A 25,424-nucleotide genomic window follows, 5' to 3' on the forward strand; every position below is an offset into this window, starting at 1 on the left:
GGAAACAAACACATCTCATCATAACTTATAAAACTCAATGAAAGCTACCTTTATTTAAGTTTGTTTCAGTAAATTCATTACAATTATTACGTTTTCCTTTTTTTATTCTTTTAAATCTGATAGCGTATACCAATAAGTCAATAAAATTTTCATGGTATCGTTCTTATAAAAGACATTCGTAGCAAAAATACCTGTGAGTAAGTTTAATTTTTTCAACTAGGAACGTCTTAAATTTAAAGCGCATGCATATAACCTTTTATAATTTTTTTATTATAGTATTTTAAGCTCATAATATACTTTTATCTCAACATCATAACGACACGATGCGCGTGCGCATACAGCCGACATTACGCAGCTCCAAGCGGCTGTATTATCAGTGACTGTACAAGTTTCGATTGCGTGTTTCAGGAAGGAATATTATGAGAGCACTTACTTCGTCTTGGAGTACGGCGACGATGGCGACGTAGTCTTGTGATTCCTGTTCGGATGCGAGTGTCTATTCGCGTTCGAGTCGAGGCCGCCGCCCGGCGATATCTTGCCGGCGAGTGCGTTCAACGAGTGCAGCATGGCGGGCGGCGGCCGCTGGGTTCCAAGCGGCCTGGTCACGGTGAAGCCTCGCCTACGTTTGCGAGTCCGCCGTTATCAACCGCCGGCTTATCTCCTGATAAGCGCGGGGGTACACCCTCCCCCCGCGTCATCGCCACCTGACACTCACACGCGTTCTAATGTTTGATCAAATAACGATTCGGGTCAGTGTCCTGTCCGGCTGTGACATCTCACCGTCATATTTTTGATATCCTCAACCACAAACACAATTACACATATGCCACTAATGTCTAAATGCACTTTCTTTATTGCAAGTTCTTCAACGCGACACTGTTAGATAATATAATTATTGTAACTGCAGTTGCGATATTTCATTTTATTTGTTTGAGTAAAGTAAGTTTTATAAGAAATAATCAATTAATAAAGTAGAAATAATCATGTTCATCATCATCAGCAAACACAAAAATAAAATCAAATGTTATTAATACGCCTGACAAAATTAAGCAGCAATAAGATACAGTCTGACGTAAACGAAATCCAAAAAAGCCAATATCTCTTTTACATATATACTACTACTACTTCTTTTTCTTACTGACCGGATCATAAAAGTATTAAATCAGATTTTATTTTCAATGTTTGTTGCGTTTTGATCTTATTTATAAACCGGTTTGGAAAAATTGAAAGAAAAACATTTGAGGTTAGAAAAAATAAATAATTTATGAAATGGTAAATTTCTTTGTTAAAATTTTATATTAGTTATTTTCGCCATAGTGCATGTAATTTCTCATCTACACATGCTGCAGGTCTTAATTTTTCTGCCACCATTATCGTTAAAAATGTCAATAGTAGACCGCGAGGGTATAAGTGGTTGCACCAAAAGCCATAGCTCATAATACCAAATTTATCAAACATTAATTATTATTAATCATTTATTAGTTAGGTTATCATCTATAATTAATAATAAATTTATTCATAATCTATTAATATTATGGTTGCTTGCAAGTACACCTTTAATTAAATAGCAGATCAGAATTATTTAAGTGCAATGTTATAGAGTTATAATACTGTTTCTTTTTTAATATTGAGTAAGCACGCAAGCGCTAATTTCAGATTAAATTCGATTAAAGCTCTCCAACAGATAATAGTTTTCGCGGGGCTTGCCAAGTGCTGAGTGGTTGTTGCTCTGCCAAACATCTATATGCTTTTTATGTTAATGACTTTATAATGATATAAGTTTTTTCAAATTAAAAAAGAAAAACACATGATAATGTGTCTATTTTTCTCAGTGAGCGGACTGCGGAGCTATAAATAAATATTATTTATTTCTATAATAATATTTAAAAGTTAATTAAATCGAGATATTTCGCAATAATAGCAAGATGAAGGCAATGAGCAGTCCGATTCGTGCGTTGGGCTGATAACCGATGGGTGTGAAAAAATTGTGAATAGAGGTCCTCACATAAAAAGGTAAATATAAACTGGACTAACGATCTAAATTAATAGAACTGACGGCATGACATCTAACCGGTCAGAAATACGTCAATTAGGGGAGGCCTGTGACGAACAGAGTTCAACCTTTAAAGGCTGAATGGTTGGATGAATGAAATTAATTTGCGATCTATGCTGTGTAAATATATCGCTTTCGCTTCTAATATAAAAATGAAATGTGAATACAAAGCAATGAGTGTAATGACTAATCTACTTTAAAATGTTTGCGGTAGTCACAACTGTATTTAAGTCTTCAAAGTCAAACGATAGGGACATCGGGAGCGACATCTAAGTAGGAAATAAAATTGTGCAAAGTATGTATATTTTTACACATTGCTTAGAAGTTTTTTTGATTGAAACAGAATCATACAAATGATATTGCTGACAAATATTACGACTGAGATTGTATTTACATTTTTCCTTGTTACCAAATATTCAAAAAAGGACAGTCGTAAAGTAAGTAATGAATCGATACCTACTATTTTACATAAATTCACAAAAAAACCGTCCTTTGATAACGTTAATACTTTAACGAATAACACAAAATTAAAAATTTTAAATGAACGTATCAAAATGATTCTTATTAATGGCGTTTCAGCACGAGCCGGGCAAATGTAAAATATCTGACGTGTTGGACGAAATCCAGACGAATGACCAACCTACCGAATTTTCGCAATTCTACAGAGAGGTGAAAATTTTGTAGAAGGGATATATGAAATGACGTGACAAGAGTTGTACGATGAAGTTAATGGAAAACATCAAATTCAATATACAAATTAAATTTTTACTTGAAAAAAAAATTTTTCAAGTAAAATTACAAAACCGTATAAATCAGCATGTTGCAGAATTGAATTGGATGAAAAGCTACTGGTTCGAAAAGAAGGTTTTATCAAGTCATTAATTACGTTTTTCCGCTAATTTATAGAATGCATGTCAATCAAATACGATTAAATTTATATATATCCCGCCTGAAAATCAACAAATACTAAATCAACGCCTATTATTTTATCATGAATACTCCTTTTTTTTTAATAAGATTTATATTTATTAGTAGGCCTAGCTATTAATATAAGTTGTATTAAAATTTGTAATTGATGTAAATATTTTAGGATAACAGTGTCCATATTTTACAACCGAGTTCCGAGTTTCTTCCATATCTTAGTTGATCTCTAACAATAAAATCGTATCCAAAGCACCGCAAACGATAAGTTTAGAAAGTAATGCATTGGCATATTTTGCCAATACACATCTTAAAAACACCGGTTTCTACTTCAGTATTCAGAGCTTTTAAAAATTCGATTACGTTTAGAAATAGAGGCATGTACCAAGTTTGTCTAAGTAAACATAACTTTCAAACTCCAATTCGAATATATTTTCATAAACATACCTTTGATACTCGTTTTCTTTTGACATTATTATAATGATATAATACAAGACATTTCGAATTCATGGTACATTCGCATGTATTATAATGAACTTTGAAAAAAAAAAATTCTGTTTAAGAAAACGATGATAAATGATAATTAAATAATTTCTATTTGAAAAAATGGTTTTCCGGAGTCCACTTATCTTGCTTAAATACCGTCGCGCATTAGTATATATTGATTTAGGGCTGCCAAATCAACGAGATGGTATGCACTTTTATTAATGGCTTTTAGTTGTTTCACCAATGTCATGTAGGTTGTTAATCTATCTAAGTTTTAATTGTCTTATTTGTAAACAATTTTGCGATACCTTGCTCAAGAAGTTAAATGATAATAATCTTTATTGAAATATTGAAAACCTTCGAATAAGAACAACATTTCAAGGCGTAAAATAAGGCGATCTTATTGTTAAGTAGCGATCTCTTCCAGACAACCTTATAGACTGGTTACAAAGTCGTTATAAATTCAAATAAGGTAATTTTCGATCTTTTTTCGATGCTAATATAACAAAAATATTATAATTAAGTATTAAAAAAATACATATATAAAACGAATAGTTCAAATCAAATCAAATCAAAATAAGCTTTATTCAAGTGGGCTTTTACAAGCATTTTTGAATCGTCATTTTACAATTAAGTGAAGCTACCACCGGTTCGGAAAGTAGATTCTACCGAGAAGAACCGGCAAGAAACTCTGTAGTTACTCTTTTTTAACATTTAAAAATACAAAGTCATGTTAGCTAAAGACAATTATTTAAATTAATATATCCTGCGTGGAAGTCAACACGTATTAGCTCCACGCTTTTTTAACATCTATAAAATCTTGTATTGAATAATATGCTTTTTCTACCAATGTATTTTTTACAAACGATTTGAATTTACTAAACGGCAAAGTTAAAGATGTCTGTGGGATTTTATTATAGAAGCGGATACCATGCCCCAAGAAGGACTTATTGACTTAGCGGAGTCGGAAACTTGAGAGTATATCTCAATAAGAAAATAATCTTTAAGTACTTACTTTTTTTGGAATAAATGATATTTGAGACGTGCCGATCGTGCGTAAATCGACTTTACAGTAAAAGATCTTTTATAGAATATTTTCCTGTGAGCGGATATGAGGAACTTACTGTAAGTTCCAAGATTAAAAATAATGCCATTTCCAATATACTCTGTGATATAAACGCTTATTACGAGAACATAAATTGCAATTTTTTTTATATCGGGCACGCGATTTCATCGTCACGAAAGCACACCCTTCTAAACGTTCTGAATGCTTAGCGAGGGAGGGTAGACTTTTTTCCGTGAATTTCCCCGTTTGATTGCCATATTCGTCGGGGCTTTTAATAAAGGTTATTGTCAGTATTAGCGAACGATTCGCGACGGTATTTCGTTGTAAATTGAAAATCATTCCGTGACATTATGTATACTCGGTACCTAAACTTTTTTTTCAATTCATTTATGTGTTTCATTATCCTAAGTAAATAATGCGTCTTTAATATTTATTCTGGTACGTACTATAGGCGAATCCGTTTTTTTTATAAAATACTTATTGTTATTAATCGAAACGAGTTATTTAATAAATACCACTAAAGAAATGTTTTGTAGCTTTCACAAAATGTTGTGAAAGCTACAAAACATTTCTTTAGTGGTATTCGAATCTTCCTTTTTAATTACACAGTACACTGTGTTCGCGACTGATTATTTATCAACAAAGGAAAATAAATACGAACATTCGACATTTTCGCATTACAAACAATCGAGCTACTCAGCGTCAAAATTCAAAGGATCTCACCACTTCCTTTATAAAATATAAAAGGAAGAAAAAACCCTAGGTTCGCCGGAGGCTCTAACTTGTCAACAGTAATTATTTGTTTATTAAAGTCTTCCGGTGCAGCTGTAGTGGGTCAGTTGAGCACAAACTTGTCGAGGGGCGAAGTTAGCGGCACCAAGTGGAGTGGAGCGGTAAAGTACTGTCTACGTTTCGCGGCTTGAACTAATCCCACTAGATGCGTTTGATAGCTTCGTTAAAAATAATTAATAAAAAAAGGACTTTTGGATATATGATATCTATGAATTGATTTTAGTTTGTGCAAAATTAAAAAATTGTATTTGTTTACCTTGCAACGGAGACTCGTGTATCCAGCTTAAACAGCCGAAAAAATGTATTCTCAATTATTATGTTTCAAAATATATGACATAAATCGTTTTAAATAAAAATGAGATTAAACAACAATGCCACGAAAAGCTTTGCAAAAGAATAACTGGGACCGCAACAGCGCGACTTCTTAATACGCGTATAATTAAAAAAAGATAAGTTACGCTGTGGCATTTATATGTTATTCAAACCATTTTAGTTTCGTTGAAAACTTTTTCATAAAATCCGTTAAGAAATATTAAATTTACATTTAATAGACTTCATATTTTAAATAGAAATACTTTTTAATTAAAATCTATTCTAGTATAAACAATATCCAGGACGCAAACTCGGTCCGTTTGGCCGCGAACAGGCTTTGTAAGCCGACCGTCCCCGCAATAGAGAATTTCATTAATTTTCATTCGAGCAACTTTTGCCTTCTGATGCGATGAGTTATTCTATTTTGAATTTCGACATTTCAAAGTCGAATTGAGAATTCGTCGTTGATAGACGACCTTCATAATAAAATGAAGAAAATTTTTAAGTCAATATTTTATAACTATTACGAAACTTTGATTGTACATGAAACATTTATTAATTAGTAAATATGCCAGGGGTAGATCCTTGGGGTTGTAAAAGACGTATCATTTTGCAGATTGGGTAGATACTTAAACGTCCTATAATAGAACATTGTTCTAATTCATTGATTGGAGTTGATAATTTCCTACTACGTTTTTTGATATATAAATATATATATATATATATATATATATATCGATGAAAGTACTCCTTAGTTATCCAATTATATTACAGTTTGGGAATAGCTTAGACCGTGAGTTAACAAAGGATACTTTTTGATTCGGAAAATAGAACTGGTTACCCACCAGGATAGTCAAAGAACGGTATCTCCATATTCAACGTCCGCGCTAACGAAGGCGAGGGAATGGCAGCACGAAATAACTAAATTAGAAGCCTTGTGGTAGCCTTACACACAACCCGGGAGTAAAAACCTTTTACATCGTATACATGCCAAGGATTATTTTTCCTACTGTTTAAGAGTAGTTTATAAATGGTATGGTCGTATAGTTGGACCTTGATTATTTTTTACTTTAAGTTTAAAGTCACTGTAATGAAAGCCTATGCTTAGCTATCTCATGGCGTTGTGTTCTGGTTAGAAGTGTAAGTGAGTCATTTTAATTATTGTCATATTGGACGTAAAATTATACTTTAAAGAGTACATCGTACGGAATTTTTAATATTTTTAACAGCACTAATTTGGTAGTAGTAGTGTTGACGACTTACCACCAGGTGGCTTATTTGCTCGTCCGTCTACCTGTATCTTAAGAAAGCCCTCAGCTTTTAATAAAAATAAATACAAGACGATCCAAATATGGCCCATTTCCTGTATAATATATACAATATTGATTTGATAACTGATTGACCTTTTATGTAATTCTGCACTCATTTTCAAGAAAACACTTATATATTTTTAGACCAAAATTCTAAGCAATTCAATTAAGTTCCTACAAGGTGGTACAACGACCGTGTAAGAGTCGCGGGAATCCCCGGACGCGGATAGTGTTAAACCGGCTATCGTGGAGATTTGTGGGGAGGCATTTGTCTAGCAATGGACATATTCCGGTTCAGGTAATTAAATATCGGAAACTTTAACCCAACCATTTGAACTAAAACCCGCGTTTATTCACTCTTTTTAGTGGGCTTCAAAAGAAAAATGAGGTGATCAATTTGGTTGCATTTTTTTACTACTAAGCTAAATACAAGTGGAAAATGTGTGATTAAAATTAAAATATTGAAACGTATAAAGTGCGAGAACATTAACATTACATCTCCTGCTGTAGGTACGCCAGCGGCGGTAAAACATTGCGGCTTGGAAATTGTGTTTCAACGGCAAATGCGCCAAAGGTCGACGGCGCTCGAGCGCTCGGTGCTCCTAATTTGCTGAATAATTGTACCCGCAACTGAGACGCGGGGGAAATCTTGTTGCCGTATCGGTATTGGAACAAATCGACAAATCACGTTTCTACTACACACATACACACACATTTTCAATATAAAAGATTTGAAGCTAATTTCAAAAGCAATAAGAAACAAGTCTTGTCTTAAAATTGTTATAAAATGATCATTAAACATATGTTGATATAAATCATATAAATTTAATTATTTATAAATCGGATTAAAATGCGAATTATGTCCATTATTGTGATAATCTCATTGATGACAGAACGTATAATTTTCCAGTTAATCTTTAATAATTACGTTTAAAATAATTAATGATACATAATGAATCATTAATGACTTATTTTAACTACCAGCAATGTTTTTTTCAAGTTTTTACGTAATCAAACAAACCATACCTAAATTATTAATTACCTAATGTATTCAATATAAAAATACATTTAAAGTTGTATTTATTATTATTACTTACACGAGAAAATATAAATTTCATTATACATTTATTTTTAAGTATCTTGGTTGGAATTACATTCCATTTCCGCTTCGGGGCAGATTTTTAACGCATTGACAATCAGACAGGCAATTAGGGGCAATTTATGAGTTTGCTTCGAACTTCAAACGACTTTACGGGAATTATTAATTGGTTTGTTCTGTTTCTTATCCTGTTGATTTCCAATATTATTACAACCGTGAGTATAGGGTTCTTTGATTTGTTAATAACGTGACGTAATAAGGGTAAAAAGTCCATTATTTAATTTTAATAAGTTTTAGTATTACGCGACGAAATGGAAAAGATTTACTCAGGCCCTGTGAAAAGATAATGTGTCAATCATGATGAATTTCTGTTCACCCCATTTCGGCAGCTCTTATTGTTTTTTCTGAATCATGATATTTGGAATACTATTAAAAATATAATTAGTTTGATGAGGATCAATCGTGTACTTTTCAAAAATTGATTTAACGTTAGCAAAGCCAATTAAACTTGAAAATGTCCTGAAGCTTGCGAAAAGTTTACAAATTGAGAAATGATTTTCTTAATCAATCCGTTAAGGTAATTTTTGTATTGTTATACCAATGGGTTTCTTACTATGAATTATAATTAATAAAAAGTCAAAAGACTTGTATATATTTTACACACACACACATACACATATGTATTTACAGGGTTATTGGGAAATTCGACGTGACTATTTGAAATAATTTTAACTCCCATAAGCATAGTCCGTCCGTACGTTTATTACATTTTCAAAATTTGTCAAAAATTCAACTTCAAAAATTTATTTAAAATAAGTATCTTCCCAAAGACGGCGCAGGTGTTTACGCGCCTACTTGGTTATAATATACATACCTTGCGTGGTAACAAAAAAAAATATTTTTCTCTTTTAACATTAATAATAAGGTTTTAATCATTATAACCATATACAACAATAAATATATAAAAAGAAAACTTTGAAAAGAGAACGTCAAATAATTTTATCAAATAAAAGCAAGACTGATATTTACATTGTATATATCGCAATACAGAAAGATAAACTACTTTTTTATGAATAGCACAAACAAAGCAGACTTGTATGCGATGAATAAACACGTCCGTTTGTGGTTTACGATATTGTATCAATATTTTCACTCCCCAAAAATTGTTTCAAGCGTATATATGCACATAAAACTTTTTTTATCACCTGTTTTACCACCGCATGAGCGAAGAATCGTAAAAAGGGAAATAATCAAATGTATATAAGTACAAACTTTGTATGAATTGTACAAATATTGTTCAATGTACATTAAAAATACAAGACATAAAGAATTAGACTAATGTGTAATTAATTAAAAATCTCTAGATAGTATGAAAAAGAGCGGCTTTTCGCATTCAGTACGCTTAGATCTTTTAAACTATGCAATGGATTTTCATGCGGTTTTCATCAATAACCTGAGTGATTCACATTTCAGCTTTTCTATACTAAACCAAAACAACAATTTTACTTTTGATGTTTTAATGTTCTGTAATCAAAATTTTGTATGCATATTATACACATGTGAAGACACTTAAATACATTTAACAGTACGACTTAAATCTATTAAATAAATAATTATCTTGGTATTTTTTTTATATATATAGTAAACGTACCCAAACATCATATTGAGGGATTGAAAATACTTCCAAACCAATTGAAGAACAAGTGAAATGTTGCCGAATCGACTGAACGGACATATACGCCGTAGACATTGAAATAAATAATTATCACAATTAAAGAAAGTATTGTTGTAATTTTGTCTCGCAGCTATCATTATCGCCGTAGAGTACTCAGTGCTACGCTACTTACTATAATAGATAAAAACAGAACCAAAATAGAAGCATTACATTTCCTTATCGATTATCAAAAATCTACCACAAGTTTGGAAAGAAACATCTCAGACTTGCGAAGAAGGGGGAAAGAAACTCAGTGGATTATTTTTGGTACCAACGGAATTATTTATATATGAAACGGACTGGAAGCGAGTTTTATACATAAGTCATTAAATTTAAAATAAATTCTAGAAGAAATAACCTTGACCGATTTTATGATAACAAATAAAATTATACGGCATGTATAAACTCTATTTCTATAATGTTTATGTATTATACAGATAAGCTAAGAAGGAACCTTATAATATTACGATAGGATATTATACAATATGAAATAAAATTCCAAGCTAAAATGTATATAAATTAAAAAAAAATAATAAATAAGCAAAGAACGCTTACCAAAACAGAGCATAGCAAGTTATGTTAGCAGTGGTTTTAAAACTCGGATCTCTAATCAAACATTGCTCGGGTTAACTGCCTCTCTTGGTGTACACTTAATTAACTAATATTTACATTGGTGGGTAGTAACGGTTTTGACTCGCACCTGCTCTGTATATTGTGGTTATGGAGGTGCTGAAAACACATGAAGATGTTTAACCGCCTTTATGTTAAGTGCCATCGCGGAGATGGTAACGGCGCCGCGTTGATTAGAATAACTACGACCATATTTATATAGGATCTTAACATTATACCTAATATTGTCTGGAGAGCATATTAATATTTTCTTAACTATATTTCCAACATTTGTAAATCTCTTGTACGAATGTTTATCTTATCTAATTTTGGCTGTTGGGGGACTCGAGTCCTGGTATATAATATTTCTATACGTTTTGGATTTTTTTACAAACAAAATCGACAATCGCTATGTGACTATCTAGTACTAAAGAAAAAAAAACATAACGCAATGTGTAATATATTATTCAGATTGGTATTCTTTCAATAGCATAACAAATTATCTCTCCGCCCATAGTCAGTGCTGTGTTAACTGCTTCGAAAATATATTTTGTTTTCTGCATAGTGCTGTATAATTGTATGATTTTTAAATTCAATATAATCTTGGACACAATAATAAGACACGATTTCTGTCCTTTAGAAAAAGATTTACAAAAATACAGGTACTTATCATGATTTGATTATTAACTTTCTATTTTGGTTACTTAATTATTTTGTTGGTTGACTTGCAGCGTTTGTACGGTAAATATTATACATGCTTTATTTTATATACAAGTGTACTCTATTATCAACTCAAAATCTACTGCATTTTCTAGCGGCACGGGTATGAAACCCATGGAAACTTCCAATACATGGTATACCTTTTAGTGAACAGTAAGCTATTGAGCAAGATATATATATATATATCTAGACTTATACATATTTACAGGCATATATAAAACACAAAACAGGTGGTTATTTAGCATTGCAATGTTGCAGTTGTAATTCTCGTTTCTTAAAGCGTCTTTAAACTTAGAGTACGGTCGCCTTGTTGGTTTCAAATTCATTTAGCAGGGAGTCAGGGTTGCATTGTGTTTTGTAATTTAAATTCGACTATTTTACATTTCTCCTCGTCCTTTGCGTTTTATTTCGATTTATGTCGAGTTTTGGGTTTTGTTTAAACGCGAAAAGCGTAATTGTTTGGGAGATTTTAAAACAGTTAACGGATTGTTAAAACGATGTTATGAAATATTAAATAAATTAAAATATTTTTAACTATAAATATTATTATTCCATTACCTATAAATAATTGTTTCCGATCCTTTGACTTAATTAAACGTCCAAAACGTCGACATTTAGTTCGACTGAAGTTAATAGACGAATACTCTTATTTTTCGATCGAATACAAGAGGTCTTTACTTTGGTGAGAAGGTCTAGACTGCCTTCTCACCATTTTATTAAGCCATTTATAGGGTGGGTAGATAGTTAGTCACTTTTAACTATTCATCTTAGTTGTGCCATAGTCGGGTGAAAAAAGTATTTATTTCCTGTTCGAATGAATCTTCATCAAACAGCTAGTCCGCAATATTTTTTAAACTAAAGAAACAAAGGACATCAAAGCGGTAAGTAAAGTAGCACTCCACGTGGGTAAGTAATACCATAACTCTGTTAGTCGGTACTCGACTAGATCGAATGCGAGTCAAAAAAACCGAGACCTCTGCGCACCGGGCCTCTTGCGAAAACCTCTTCTCATCAGACATTGTTCGCAGGTCGGGATAAAGTGGCTGTCAAGTGTTAGAGACGGTATAAATCGTCGACTATCGATATATTTAAACTGATTATAATATTCGAATAATAATTAATGACGATGACCAAGATCGCTATAACCATTTTAAAATATTGCAAAGACAACGTTCAATGAGCTCATGATTTTTTTGTATTATCTTACAAATATATCCTATTGAACCACTAATATGAATCAAATATTAGAAGCAACGCATTTTGAATGAAAGAAACGGCAAAACAATATTTATCGTCAATTATATATATATATATATATATATATATATATATATATATATATATATATCAAGATACATTTTGGTGCAGAAAAATCTTCGGAAAATGTTATTGGTGGTCGTGTGAAGTGATATTTTCTACTTTTAGATTAGAAGTTATCGATATGAGTCCGTTTTATGGCAGTTCCAAATTTAAATAATACATCACATTCGGTAGTTAACGTTATATAGTGTTCATAATATGGAGAAACACAATAATATTATACTTATTTTCGATTTAATAGCTATTTTGAACCTTCGTAACGTCAAATGTTTTATCAAGACTGACATTATTGAATTACACCCCAATTTTTGTCTGTTTATAGGTATGTAGAATTTCAGTTCACAGTAAATTAAAAAAAGTCATATATATATATAAATAATGAAGTATATCTTTTCTCATAACAGATCTTATCGATATGGTGGAGCTTGCCTATTGATCGATCTTTTTTGCGAGTCTCTTCCTTAGGATTAAGTGAGTACCTTTAAGATTTGCTGACTCGTCTATATAGAAAAAAATCCTATAAAAGACAGCTATTGGTATCGTCATCTACTTGAGATTATAGTTTTAGAAAATAAATCGTTGAAAATCGGTTAAGAAATTTTGCTGAGCTATCTCAGTAATTGTAATTTTTATTTTTAATATTAAGACCAGCCCAACCAATGTTGGGCTTACAACGGATAAGTTGGTTCAAACAGCAATACTAAGTGTTTTTGTAATGAATAGTAATACAAACTTCACACGGGATATAATATGATAGTTCTCGAGGTCGGACTCATATTGGCGATATAGGGGTTAGTTAATATTTCTTATCATTGCGATAACTCACTATCAGGTGGACCATTTATCTATCGGACTTCCAAATAAATAAAATTAACATTGTATTTTGTTATGACAACTTGGTATCGTATCATCAATATCTCAACTCTATAGTCTAAATAATAACAATGTAAATATTTTTTATTAAATACCAAATAAGCTCCAGTATACCTAATTATAATCGTGTCTCTTTACCTAATGCTACTTACACATAACATACAAATAAAACTAAAGGAAAAAAAAATATTAATGGTCATAGAATATAACAATTATAAATGAATACAGATACTAAATTGTGTAGTTCATTACTGTGCTCAAAATATTAAGTAAAAATCATTTTAAAAATGAAAGCCGACTAGTGTTGGAAAGCTTTCCTTTGTTTTTCTTGCAGTTCTACAAATTACTCTATTTTTAAATCTTCAGAAGATAAGAAAAATAGAATTGGGCAGCTATAATACAACTACTGAATAATATGGGAATCTTATTAAAACTTGTCGCATGTACACCGTTTGTTTGACTTTATTCGTTTCTTGGACTAAAATTTGCCCCGCAAAGTCCGCAATCCCCAGTGGATGAAACTTAAAAGTGGGATATAGCTATAGCAATGTCCGTTTATTTGGGTCTTTGTGGAATTTATTAAGGTAAATGTGATTGTTTTGTAAGTCCTCCCAACATTTATATCAAAGCTACGAAAAAACAAAGTACTCTAATAAAATAACCTAACATTTAATATTTTGTGCCAACTGTATAACTCAGCTAATAGCTGATATGGCCCGGTGACTAAAACAAGTAAATCTTAATATGCAATGAGACACGCATTACTGATTTCGGTGTGCTTAGTTTCTATTTATATCTTAATCATATCTTGCTTATGTTAATCTAAAAGATCGTCAGAAAACCTGAGTTCCATAAAATGTTGTCGAATGTGTATCCAACTCGCATTGGGGTAGATTGTTGGAATAAGCATTAAATCTTCCCTTGAAAAGGAAAGGATGTCTTAGCTCAGCAGCCAGACATTTACAGGTCCGTTACTTTTACAACAACAACTACTAAATAGTCTCCTTGGTTTTCATGTAATCGCCTTTTATTCTGCAGCCAAACTGTATTTTGTATTAATATCTTGCTACTGATGTCTTGCGATTAATTCGTTTAAAGAGTTTAAGAGTGTCGAATATTTTTTTTATAGAATCTTATAAAATGTCCTGACTATTTTAAAATTATTTTTTTGACAGACACAGAAGATAAGACTTTATTGAGACATCAAAGGTCATCTAAACTTACTATATTATATTCATACTCAAATTATGTAAATAACTACCGAAAAACGAATAAGACAGCAAGTCAAATTTTAATATACATCGTATAAAGCGATCTGTTATACAGATGAGGAAGGCTAGATGATATTGTAATTGAATGGGGGCCACAGCCTGCGGCTCGAACGATGAAAATTGATAAAGTTTTCACGAAAATTCACTAGCCGTCTCGAACTTGCCAGCTCCGAAACTGTGAGATCAATTTGAATATATATCTAGTCGACCTAATAAATAGTCTGACTTTGATTATGTAAAACTGTGACCCAATGTTGAGGACTTTACGAGATCTATTAATTTAAGCTTCCATCTTGTTGCGTTTAAATTTATCGTTTTGTTTGTATTCATCTTAGAGATGGTAAATAGCTTTTAGAAAAGAGATACGTTTATTGAAATTGATGACGTTATATTTAATTTAAATTGAAAGTAAAAACTATTTTACGAACTTTGCTTTATTATTATCTTAGGGCAGCTGTATTCGTTCAAATAATCTTTTGGTATGATTTCGCAGCTTATTAAGTATAGCATTAGTACTCTCGCGTAATTTATTAATATAGTAACAAAATTTTCAAGAACTGTTAAGATATTTTAAAAACGAACATCATATCATATTTCGTCACAAAACACGGCCGTTAAATGTCAAAAGGGGATATGCGATATTGGCAATAAAAAATATAACATTTAAAGGTTACACGCATCAAAATAGTGTAGCACAATTTAGCTATTTATATTATTTATATTTATTTCATGAGTGAGATACAAAGTGAGGAACTAATTTCTCATACATAACAGACATTTTCAGAAGAAAATTCTTAACATTCAAGAGGTACTCTGCCGTAAGTAAGTATTAATAAACGCATATATATGATGGTATCAAACATAAGGAATGGATGATTAACTGTCAAAGCTTGATAATAAGACAATCAGTACGTGAAAGTGTAGTAATGCGTGAAATGCAGCTAGATTAGATATTATTAGATTTACGCACACACACAACACGCTTTCGCGATTTGCATACGCGATGATTAGTCTAATTTAATTTATATAAATGTAACAATACTTTTAAATTTATATAATATTTGGAAGAGCAAGGACACCAGGCCCAAGTTACCTTAAAAACTTAAGAGCGGCTAAACGATTAATTTATAAGTTTTTTTTTTAATAATTTTGAGAAACATTTCCTAGGTATAGCATTAAATACTTGTTCATCGTGTTACTATTATAATGCAAATAATAATAATTTGGAGTAGAATTCGAAAAGTAAAACATTCGATTTTTTTTAATAAAATAAATAAGTGGATGTATTTTAATAAGCGCCCATAAACAGAGGTAAAAAGATGTAACGACTCGTTTAGTACAAAAAGGTATTATGACATTAAACGTTCTTATATATGATATTGACAGATACAAATTTCTATTTAAGGAAATGAAATTCCAGTCTCATATTATTTGATCATAATACTTTCAATTGTAAATAATATTATTTTATAAAAGCATTGATAAATTATTTTAATTTATTGGAATGTTAACAACTAGTAGTTATTATTAGGATACTTCTTGTGCTTACACTTAATAAGTTTATATAAAACATTCCGATAAAACTTAAACATTTATTATATAACTTTAAGTAATTTTACTATCTAGTAATATTATCATAATAAACATAATTTTAGCAAGGGCAATTACATAACGGAACTAAGAGAAAGAGTTTGTACTCTTTTCGTAACTGTCAAAACTGTCTGTCTGGCCAATTTCCAGAATGAACCCTGGGATATGTAGCCTTATAAACCATCCACTAAACTTACTAAACAATCTATTAAATCTTCTTATTTACAAAATTATCATTACTATGAATTATTACTACTGTCTGACCATGCAAACAATACGCTTGTTGCTGTCATTCTGACTTTGAAACCGATTTAATTGTAATATCTCGTTATTTTTTTCACGTATGTGAATATTTAACGTGAGCATTAAACAAATTAATTTATCATTTCGAATTACATTAGCGTAGCGGATATTTAGAGAAAGGAATAGTCGAGGATAAGTCACGTCGAGTTTTTTCCGTTCGAATGAATGGAATTTTAATTAGAGAGACGTTAATTAAGGTGGCTTAAGGATGCGCCACTTCAAGCTTTTTCACTGGCCAAGTTTTTTTTTTTCGCTTCTTTCGTTTAATTTGTCGGATAGGAATGCCGACAGTTGATTTTGTAATTAAATTCGCGTACCGTGCAATTGTTCAGTGATAATAATTAAGTTGTATTTAAATTTGTATTAAAGACCGGCTAATAAGCTGAAACTTTAGCACGGTGTCTTTTATAATAAAAAATATGTTTATCCCACAGGAAAATCTCACGAGAAATAATTTACAGTAACTTTTAAATGTCCCATGTAAAAGCCTTTTATATCTGAAAAGAATTATAATCGCAAATTAAATACATGAAAAATTAACGATGCTTGTTCAGGTGTTTCAAGCGCCTTGAGTCATCTGGGGTAATTTATCTAACTCAGGATAAGTAATTTGACCGAAATTGATAAAACCGGTGGATTTATGTTTTTTTTTTTTATTATTAAATACTCAATAGCTTACATAATATATTACCTGTGGCCAAAGAGGTTAAGGGAAAGACCTCATTAAGCAATTTTGGACAGGTCGGGACGGCGCGAGCGTTCAACAGAGCCAACTTTTTAACACTGGGCTTGTACTCAAAACTTTATGACAATTAACAATTAACATATCAATGAAACAATTGACAGTTGACTAGAATAGAAATATATTGAGTATCTTATATTTTATTAAATAGATAATCAAACATAACAATCAAAATATGTATATACCTAAATCATCTATTACAAAATTTAATTTCTATATAATTATACAAATTGGTTAAAAACCAGTGCAAAGTTTTCGCTATCTCTTCTACTGTACTCCATCAGTATAATGGCTGTATTAATTGCCGAGTTGTTTACCGGTCTTGGATTAATGACCAGCTCCCGGGCCTCGGAGATAGAACTCACACTATCGAACATTCGAGAGAGACTTTCTTTATAACAAATAATGGTCTAGACTATTGCAATAGTTTGAAAAACTTTTAATATATTTATTGGATACATTATATTTTGTAATCATTTTTGCTTAAATGATAAAAATGTACGTACCACATAGCTATTAAGCTTACCGTAATTCGAATAAAAGGTTAAAATACTGTTACACTATCCACGTGTTCACGTTAGTTATGAATTTTACAACACCGTCGTCGGTCGTTGTTGAGTAAAAATTTAAATTACGAACAGAGATGATGATAAAACCTAAGCCAGTTTAACACGCAGTACAAAAACTGCACTCGTTAAACTTACCTCCTCCATTTTTTCCCAGATTGAACATACACGCAACTATTTGCATAAAACAGTCCGGCTGACGTTAAAAATTTTACACCGCATAGTAAAATTTATTTCGGAACACTGCTCACAAGTATATGTAAAGCCTGAGAGGCGGTATTCCGGGTCGCACTGTTTATATAATAAGTCCTACTTCTGGTCGCGATGTTCCCGAAACGAAATACAAAGGCGGAGAAGTTATTTTTTCTACTTCTCACATTATGTAGATAAGTTCCGCTGAATTACTTTTTAAGCAATAAACGAATGGAACGGTACCTAGTTGAGAAATCTTTGTTTAGAGGGATCGAAAAGTCGGTTCGGTTGGTTTAAGTCACAAGTTACATATTCAACAGTATTAAATAAAGTAAATTTAATTAATTATTTTATGTTAAATTTAACGATAATAAATGTGGGTAAGAACATCAAATCTTATAGGTTTTTATTTATTTTGCTTGCTTTTGATATATGTAAATGAAGGTAGTTCAAGGCAATAAGATGTTATTTAAAGAGTTGGTTCAAAAAATATCTAAAAATTAAACATGTTTGTTGATCTTTCCTTGCAATATATAAAATATTAATGCTCTGATAACCTTCAATTGAGAGTTCTTACTTCTGACAGTAACGCAAAGTTATTTGTTATAAAACATCAAGTTATTTGCATTAAAACATTATTATAGGATTAATTCAAATAAGAAACTGTTGTATCTTAGAGCCTGGAAGTTGTTGTTCTTAAGTGTTTTAAGACCTTATTCTAATCATTTTAAAATCACAATTTACATTCAGATCAGGACACGACAATTAACAAGAACTTTTGCTCATAACGCCCATCAAACTTTGTTACAACCTCTGGTAACGATGTTTGAATGCCAAATCGTAACTATAAATATAAGGAATGGAATACTTACAAAGCTTTTAAGAAATCATTTCAATAGTGTGAAAATATCACTCGAACATAGGAGAGATTTAGAATATAGGTTTCGTTTTACAACATGTAATTCCTGCATAACCTGTTTATAATATATGGATAAATGTACTTATATTTGTTTTATTTTTGTACCAATATATATATTTTTATTTAAGTACGAGTTTGTACATTTTAAATAAAAATTTGATTCCATGATAAAAAAAAAAAAAACATTAGATTAACTACTAGTTTTAGTTGGAGTCTGTTAAAGTGTATTGTAATTAGATCACATCTTTCGAATAGAAGATTTATTTATATTTATAGTCATTATATTATTATAGTCATTTATATTTCTATGACTTTTATTTAAAAAGAGACACGTTTTACAATGGTATATACAGGCACTTTTCAAGTAACACGTAATTCAATGACATATATTATTTATACGATCTCATTACGAAATGGAATCATAAATGATAAACTTACAAGCAATAAAAAAGTTTATTTATCCAGAGGACATTGATTAAAAGCTAGCAATTATCACCAATAAATAACTATGACTTCCGTCGCCCGGAAACTTACACTTGCGCCAGCGTACGAAGGGCGAGACAGTGATAATGTTTATGGTCGAAGTTCACTTAACTGCCCTGTTCTGTACGGACGTCGGATGATTTTTTTCCGTTGAAAAATGAACTTTAAGCACTGCGAAATAGGGATCAGTTAATATAAAATGATCGTGATGGTGACAATTTGTTTCGAACGACTGTTAAGAGTTTTCGAGATTGGGTATTATTGTCGGCGTTGCGAGTTTTCGCTTCTTGTAAAGTTTCCTACACGCTAAGTTGAGTTCAGATGACGCCTTTAAAATTTCCCTGGGAAGTTGACGTTTTGTTTTTCGGCTAATTAGAAAGTCTTTGAGTCGTAAAAGCGGTTAGATGATTTCAATTAATATATTTCGAGACTTTTTTAATATGTTTTTAATGTTAAAAAATTGTATGTTCTTTCCATTTCAATAATACTAGTCTTTCATAAAATAACATATGTAATAAATTCCTTTTTTTCTATGCAAGAAAATGATTTTCTTTGAGCATACGTTGTGTATCGCAATGCAATATTATATCTGTATAAAACTAAGTTTGTTCGAAGTCTAGTAAGATTGTAATAAATAAATAGTTAAATTCAAGCGAGGCATTGTATTCGTGATTTACGCACTCCACGACCGCGCACCGCTCGCCTCTAGCCGTATCTCTTGAACGGTCCACTGAATGTTTTGTTTACGATAAATGATTGCCTTTCGGTATAAGGTCGTTTTATCTCAGCGACGATTTAGTATGATATATTTTATAACGGGGACAAGAAATCATTTTTACTGACACTATTTGAATACATTATTCTACTTTCTCTAGCTTTATATACATTAATTCTTGTTACATTTTTAAATTAAACGCAAAGCGTTTAGCAGTATTTGCTCCGTTTAATTGCCAGTCCGGTTAAGTAGGAATGTATAAAGTCGGCTGTGAAGTTTAACTAACAACGACTCGAGAGCTTTTAATTGAACCACGAATTGCAATAATCTATTTAAAAGGAAAACTCTCATTAAAGCTATTCTAATATTATTGTGGAGACTAACTTTGTTATTGAAAAAATTACAAAGTAAGACTATATGTTCTTTAACTTATTTTTATGCCTATGTATGTTATGTCTTATGATTTTAAAAATGAAAACTATAATATTAAAAAATAAAATGTTTACAAAATATCTTATAAAATCCATAAAACCATATACAAATAAACCAACATACAAAAAATGAAAACATTTGCGGTCATATATATACATATAGTATAAAGATATCGTGACTCTTACTTCATATTTGGTATCCGTTACTGATATAATCAAGAAATCTATCTACGAAATAATTATATGCATTGTATTCTTTTCCTTATCCCACTCTTGACAAAACAAATTAAATCAGATCAAACCGGTGACTTATTCAACACTCAAATAATTTTACTTCTCTAAAAGGCTTCCATCATAATAATCTTGATAGCACGAAATTATAGTATTCCCATTCTTAATTCAGAAACTCTCAATGTACCAACGTGAGTAAAGGTAATTTATTAAAATATATTTCCTTGATTTATTTATATACTAAATTCAATATTCGTATAGCTGTAGTAAAAATTATAAAAAAAGATTCAATCAGAATCACGAATCATTCAAAAAAATTAAACAAAGCGTTAAAGTTTAGCATGTACAATAAGTAAGGTGATTATTTAATGTAATTATTTCATTTGGCTCAACTCAACAAATACCCTGAGGACTTGTAACATCAATTGCGTCACGACTGTCAACATTTAAGAGTAATGGTGTACAGTTCCAACAACACACTTGCTCGAAATCTCTTCGTTTGTTTTGCTGCAATATTAATCTTGTATCATGTCATGTATATAAAAATATAAATATGAATAATAATAATCCGTTCGTTTTCGTTAAGTTTTGAAATGCCAGTTTACATGTGTCGTGATGTTAAATGGTTCAGGATGTTTTTCTCGACCGCAGCGTTCATTCTCTTCAAGGTGACACTTTGTAGTTATATGGTGGTTCTTTGTTAGATAATATTTGATTAAAATAATAAATTAAAACATTTCAAACTCTATTTTCTACTATTTAAACGCCGTAAAACTCCACTTAATTGAATGATATACATTTACAACAAGTACTTCGATTACATACCTAATAATAATTACCTATTTTTCATGGGAAGGATGATTCGTTATAGGATAGAGATAACTTTCTTAGTATTAATGATTAATTATTACACATAATCATTCATTCAGTTGCCCTAATTCTATTATTTAGTATAACTTTACTGATTTGATACGGCCTTCCGTCTGCCTGATGCCAGCGCTCCTTGGGAATGCTTTTGCCGGTACGCCGATCATCGCTATCGTATGGGTTGGTTGATGTGTTCAATCACCTGGAGCACTTAACAAAATTCTCTTAGCCAGCTATTATAACCTGTGTTTTGCGATGAGATTGTTCTACTCTACCCGAGCGGATGCTCACGGCATAAGCGACGGTACTGTACTGGACGTAACTGCAACAATGTATGTCTTAAGGCATTGCTGTGGGTAAATTTGAGGTATATCCAAATTCATCTACGTGTGTACTGGAAAGTTAAAATGTTTTTGTTTAGTTCTTATTCGATTTCTAAAGTAAGAATTCTGTTCCATAAATAAAATATGTATTTTTTTTATGGAACTTATGAATGTATTTACTCTTTTGAGGTGTCTCTTAGCGAATGTATGCAGAAACTAAATTCATAAGAAAATAAAAACCTGTTATGAATGGTTCACTATTCACATAGCAATATAATTAAAATAATATTATTCTTTAATAATATTATATATTAAAAATCTTCCCCGAAACGCGTTGCCTTTCTTGCTATTCTGGTTTTATGGAAGTACTCGTATACTGGTTCAGTATTTTTTCAAATAGGCTTTATTATAACAAAACTTCTCATTTATTACTTCGCAGATTCATTATTTCTTGAATATTCTCGACTCTAGAAAAACAAATAGTCCACTCTAACAAGCAACATACAACAGCATCGAACTAAACATCAAGAGTCGACTGAAAAGTTCTCAGTAAATAAGAGCCCCTCGCCGTTGAACATTGTTTGCGTGCTTTACATTTTTCTTCTTAATTCCCCCCTTCAAAGGTTTTCCTGCTCCGTTGGCTTCTAACGAGTGATCGGACATCGATTGTTACGAACGAACGATGGTAATGGTATTCGAACGATGAATATTATTCGACGTTGCAGATTGTTTCGTATAATTTTTGAGCAATTTGTAATTTTTTCTTATTCTTAAGATATTCTTGATCGCAATCGCTTTTTGATTGTACATAACAATTCATGTTTCAATGTGAGTGATATAATAAAAACATTGATACATAAAAACCTATTCTAAAGAGATATAATAGGGAAAATTTTTGATACAATTATCAATTGTATTAAATTTTATTGTTGTGATAATATCCTCGAGTACAAATAAAGATATGCAAGTGAGGCAGAGAACAATAAACACTGAAAAAAATGCCCCTGCCATAAGAACAATACCCCGGTTTGATTTATCAAAGTACTAATAGATCGTCAATAGTATACCACCGATTATGACAATTGGAAGAACTACCTTAATCAACATCGCCTAAATTTCAGTACAGGAACAAACCAATGTCTGAGAATATTGATTTATGAAATTAAACACGTCACATTCGATGGTGGGTTAATAATTTAAAATGATAATTGATTAATAATTGGTAATTTTAAATACAAAATGGTTAAGCCAACTATTGCACAATGATAATTAATAGTTTAACAATTCATGATAAAGGCTATACGTGCAGCAAAGTACAGTATATGAGCAAACCAGTGTCCAAGAATATTGGATTATGAAATTAAGCAATTTTGATTAATAATTTTTAATGATAAGTGATATATATTTATGTGAATGTAAAATGGTTAAGCCAACTGTAACATAATAATAATCAATAGTTTTATAATTCGTGATAAAGGCAATACATATAATATATAAAATGAAATAAGATAGTAACAGTTACGTTGATGGAAAAGTACTTTTTATATCCAAATTGATATATTTTGATACTTCATCGAAATCTCGAGGGAGCCATGCGAAGGATGATTCGTTATAATAAAATACCACAATGTACTCCCGGGGGACGAAATCCACTTATTAGAAAATAGTCGTATATTTCCCCTCTCATCTGAAATTCGAGAAAACAATAAAGATTGGACTGAGTGAAAACGGTAAAATAATTGACGAACGCGAGTTAAATTAAATAAATAATTGAATAGTCTAACTTTTGTCTATTGAATTACGAAAGTCGTTTGCGAGAGGCCTGAATTATGTATTCTCATTTTTGGTTTGTATGAGAAATCTTCGTAATCCGATATAAATCTAGGAGTGTTTATGTATAGTCAGACGTATTCAAGGACGTTGCTGAGCCTACAAGATTATAGAAGGGGAAACTTCGTATGTTCAAATTTTACTATGATACGAGTGTAGTGGTTCATACCTCAATTTTGAACACTCGTCGCTTAAGGAGATTTTGAAAATCAGCCGATTTTATAATAGTTTGATGAACCTTAACAACCGTTTTATGTATAAATAGTTTTCGCACGCTAAGTAGATTGATTTCCTCAAGCAGCTTTTGGGTTTGTTGGGCAGCTTTGACGAGGTTGAACATTTTTTGGCACCTTTAAACCAGTTTATAAACTAGGAATATTCAAGCTCCATTCTCAGTACATTAACACTTGCACATTATTCTTATCAATTTTACGGATTATTGTTACATTTATTTTTGTTTCTTTGCGTATTACATATTTTTTTATTTCTTATATATATGCAGTATTATTATATAACTAGATATGGGATCGTATAATGTAGTCCGAACTCCTGCTAATAACATGAAATTGTAACCGGTAGCTGGTGCCCGCAAAACAGGCGTGCCTAGTGTGGGACCACTGGATGTTTTGCTACTATGTTAACTTTTCATGTCAATATATTTTTTTTATTATTTTTTATACTTAAGGTATGTATGATTCGCGCATTATTTATTCAAGTACAATAAATTGTATAAAAGGATGAATGATGCGAAAATGTTATTAAAAGTATTTATAACTGTCAGAAGTGAAAAAAAAACAAGTAAGGATAAATGTACCTTTGCTTTCTCAACCAGGCGCAGACCTTTATAATATTCTTCTCGGTAGTAGATGCTAACCACTCACCAGAAATTCTACCGCAAAGCAGAAATTGTTAGTATTGTTGCGTTCTGGTGATTGGTGAACAAGAGACACAAAATTTTATTTGCCAAGGCTTGTAGCGCATTGCAATGCGCTACAAGTACAATATTTAGTACAACTATTTTCTGGTACTCGCAAGACAGGCTTGCCTAGTGCGGGACCACTGAATGTTTTGCGACTATGTTATCTTTTCAAGTCAATAAATTTATTTTTATTTTATTTTATTTTAAACTACTTAAGTGTATGGAAAATGGTAACAACTTACCATTAGGTAAACCATTTGCCAGCCCATCTATTCACAGAGGTAATAAAAAACTCAATAAATTTATAGTACAAACTAGAAACCTTAAATAATCTAATTTATTAAGAAATCTGCAGTTATAAAAATCTGTTGAATAGTAGTAAATCATAGTAATAATATTATTTATAAGCTATGTGGTTGGATTTTACTGAGCTATTAGGAAAATACAGTAAGAAACTATTATTCTAGAAAATTCTACGTACAACACTCATTCCATTAGCGCGAAATAGTAAGTATGAAAAAGGATAAGATTGATTGATAGCGAGATTCCGTTTGATACACGCATAGCAGATAAAATAATGTACACCGTAGAAAAAAATATTGTAACTATTTTCAATACCTGTTTGTACTACACCATATAATTCAATATTTTCGTAGTAAACAAGCAAGTCATTTTTAATTTTTATAGACTTTTTCTAGACAAACTACTAAATGATTTGGAACGAATACAATAGTCATGACCTATTTTATTAATTAAAAACATAGAAA

The 25,424-nt window shown here is 31.2% G+C and overlaps 1 protein-coding gene across 4 annotated transcripts in view; it reads right to left on the minus strand.

Moving 5' to 3' along the window:
* LOC124531991 (CUGBP Elav-like family member 1) overlaps positions 1-25,424 on the minus strand; it is a 366,498-nt gene that overhangs the window by 123,690 nt on the left and 217,384 nt on the right. For 3 of the 4 annotated variants that reach the window (XM_047106600.1, XM_047106599.1, XM_047106598.1), the window contains exon 1: positions 434-647. The exons of the other annotated variant lie outside the window; for it this stretch is intronic. In XM_047106600.1, the coding sequence (XP_046962556.1) occupies positions 434-567 (134 nt within the window). In that variant the 5' untranslated portion in view covers positions 568-647. Of the gene's footprint in view, positions 1-433; positions 648-25,424 lie in introns of those variants that run through there. 4 annotated transcript variants of the gene reach the window in all.

This window comes from Vanessa cardui, chromosome 8 (genome assembly GCF_905220365.1).
Source record: "Vanessa cardui chromosome 8, ilVanCard2.1, whole genome shotgun sequence".
Taxonomy (NCBI): domain Eukaryota; kingdom Metazoa; phylum Arthropoda; class Insecta; order Lepidoptera; family Nymphalidae; genus Vanessa; species Vanessa cardui.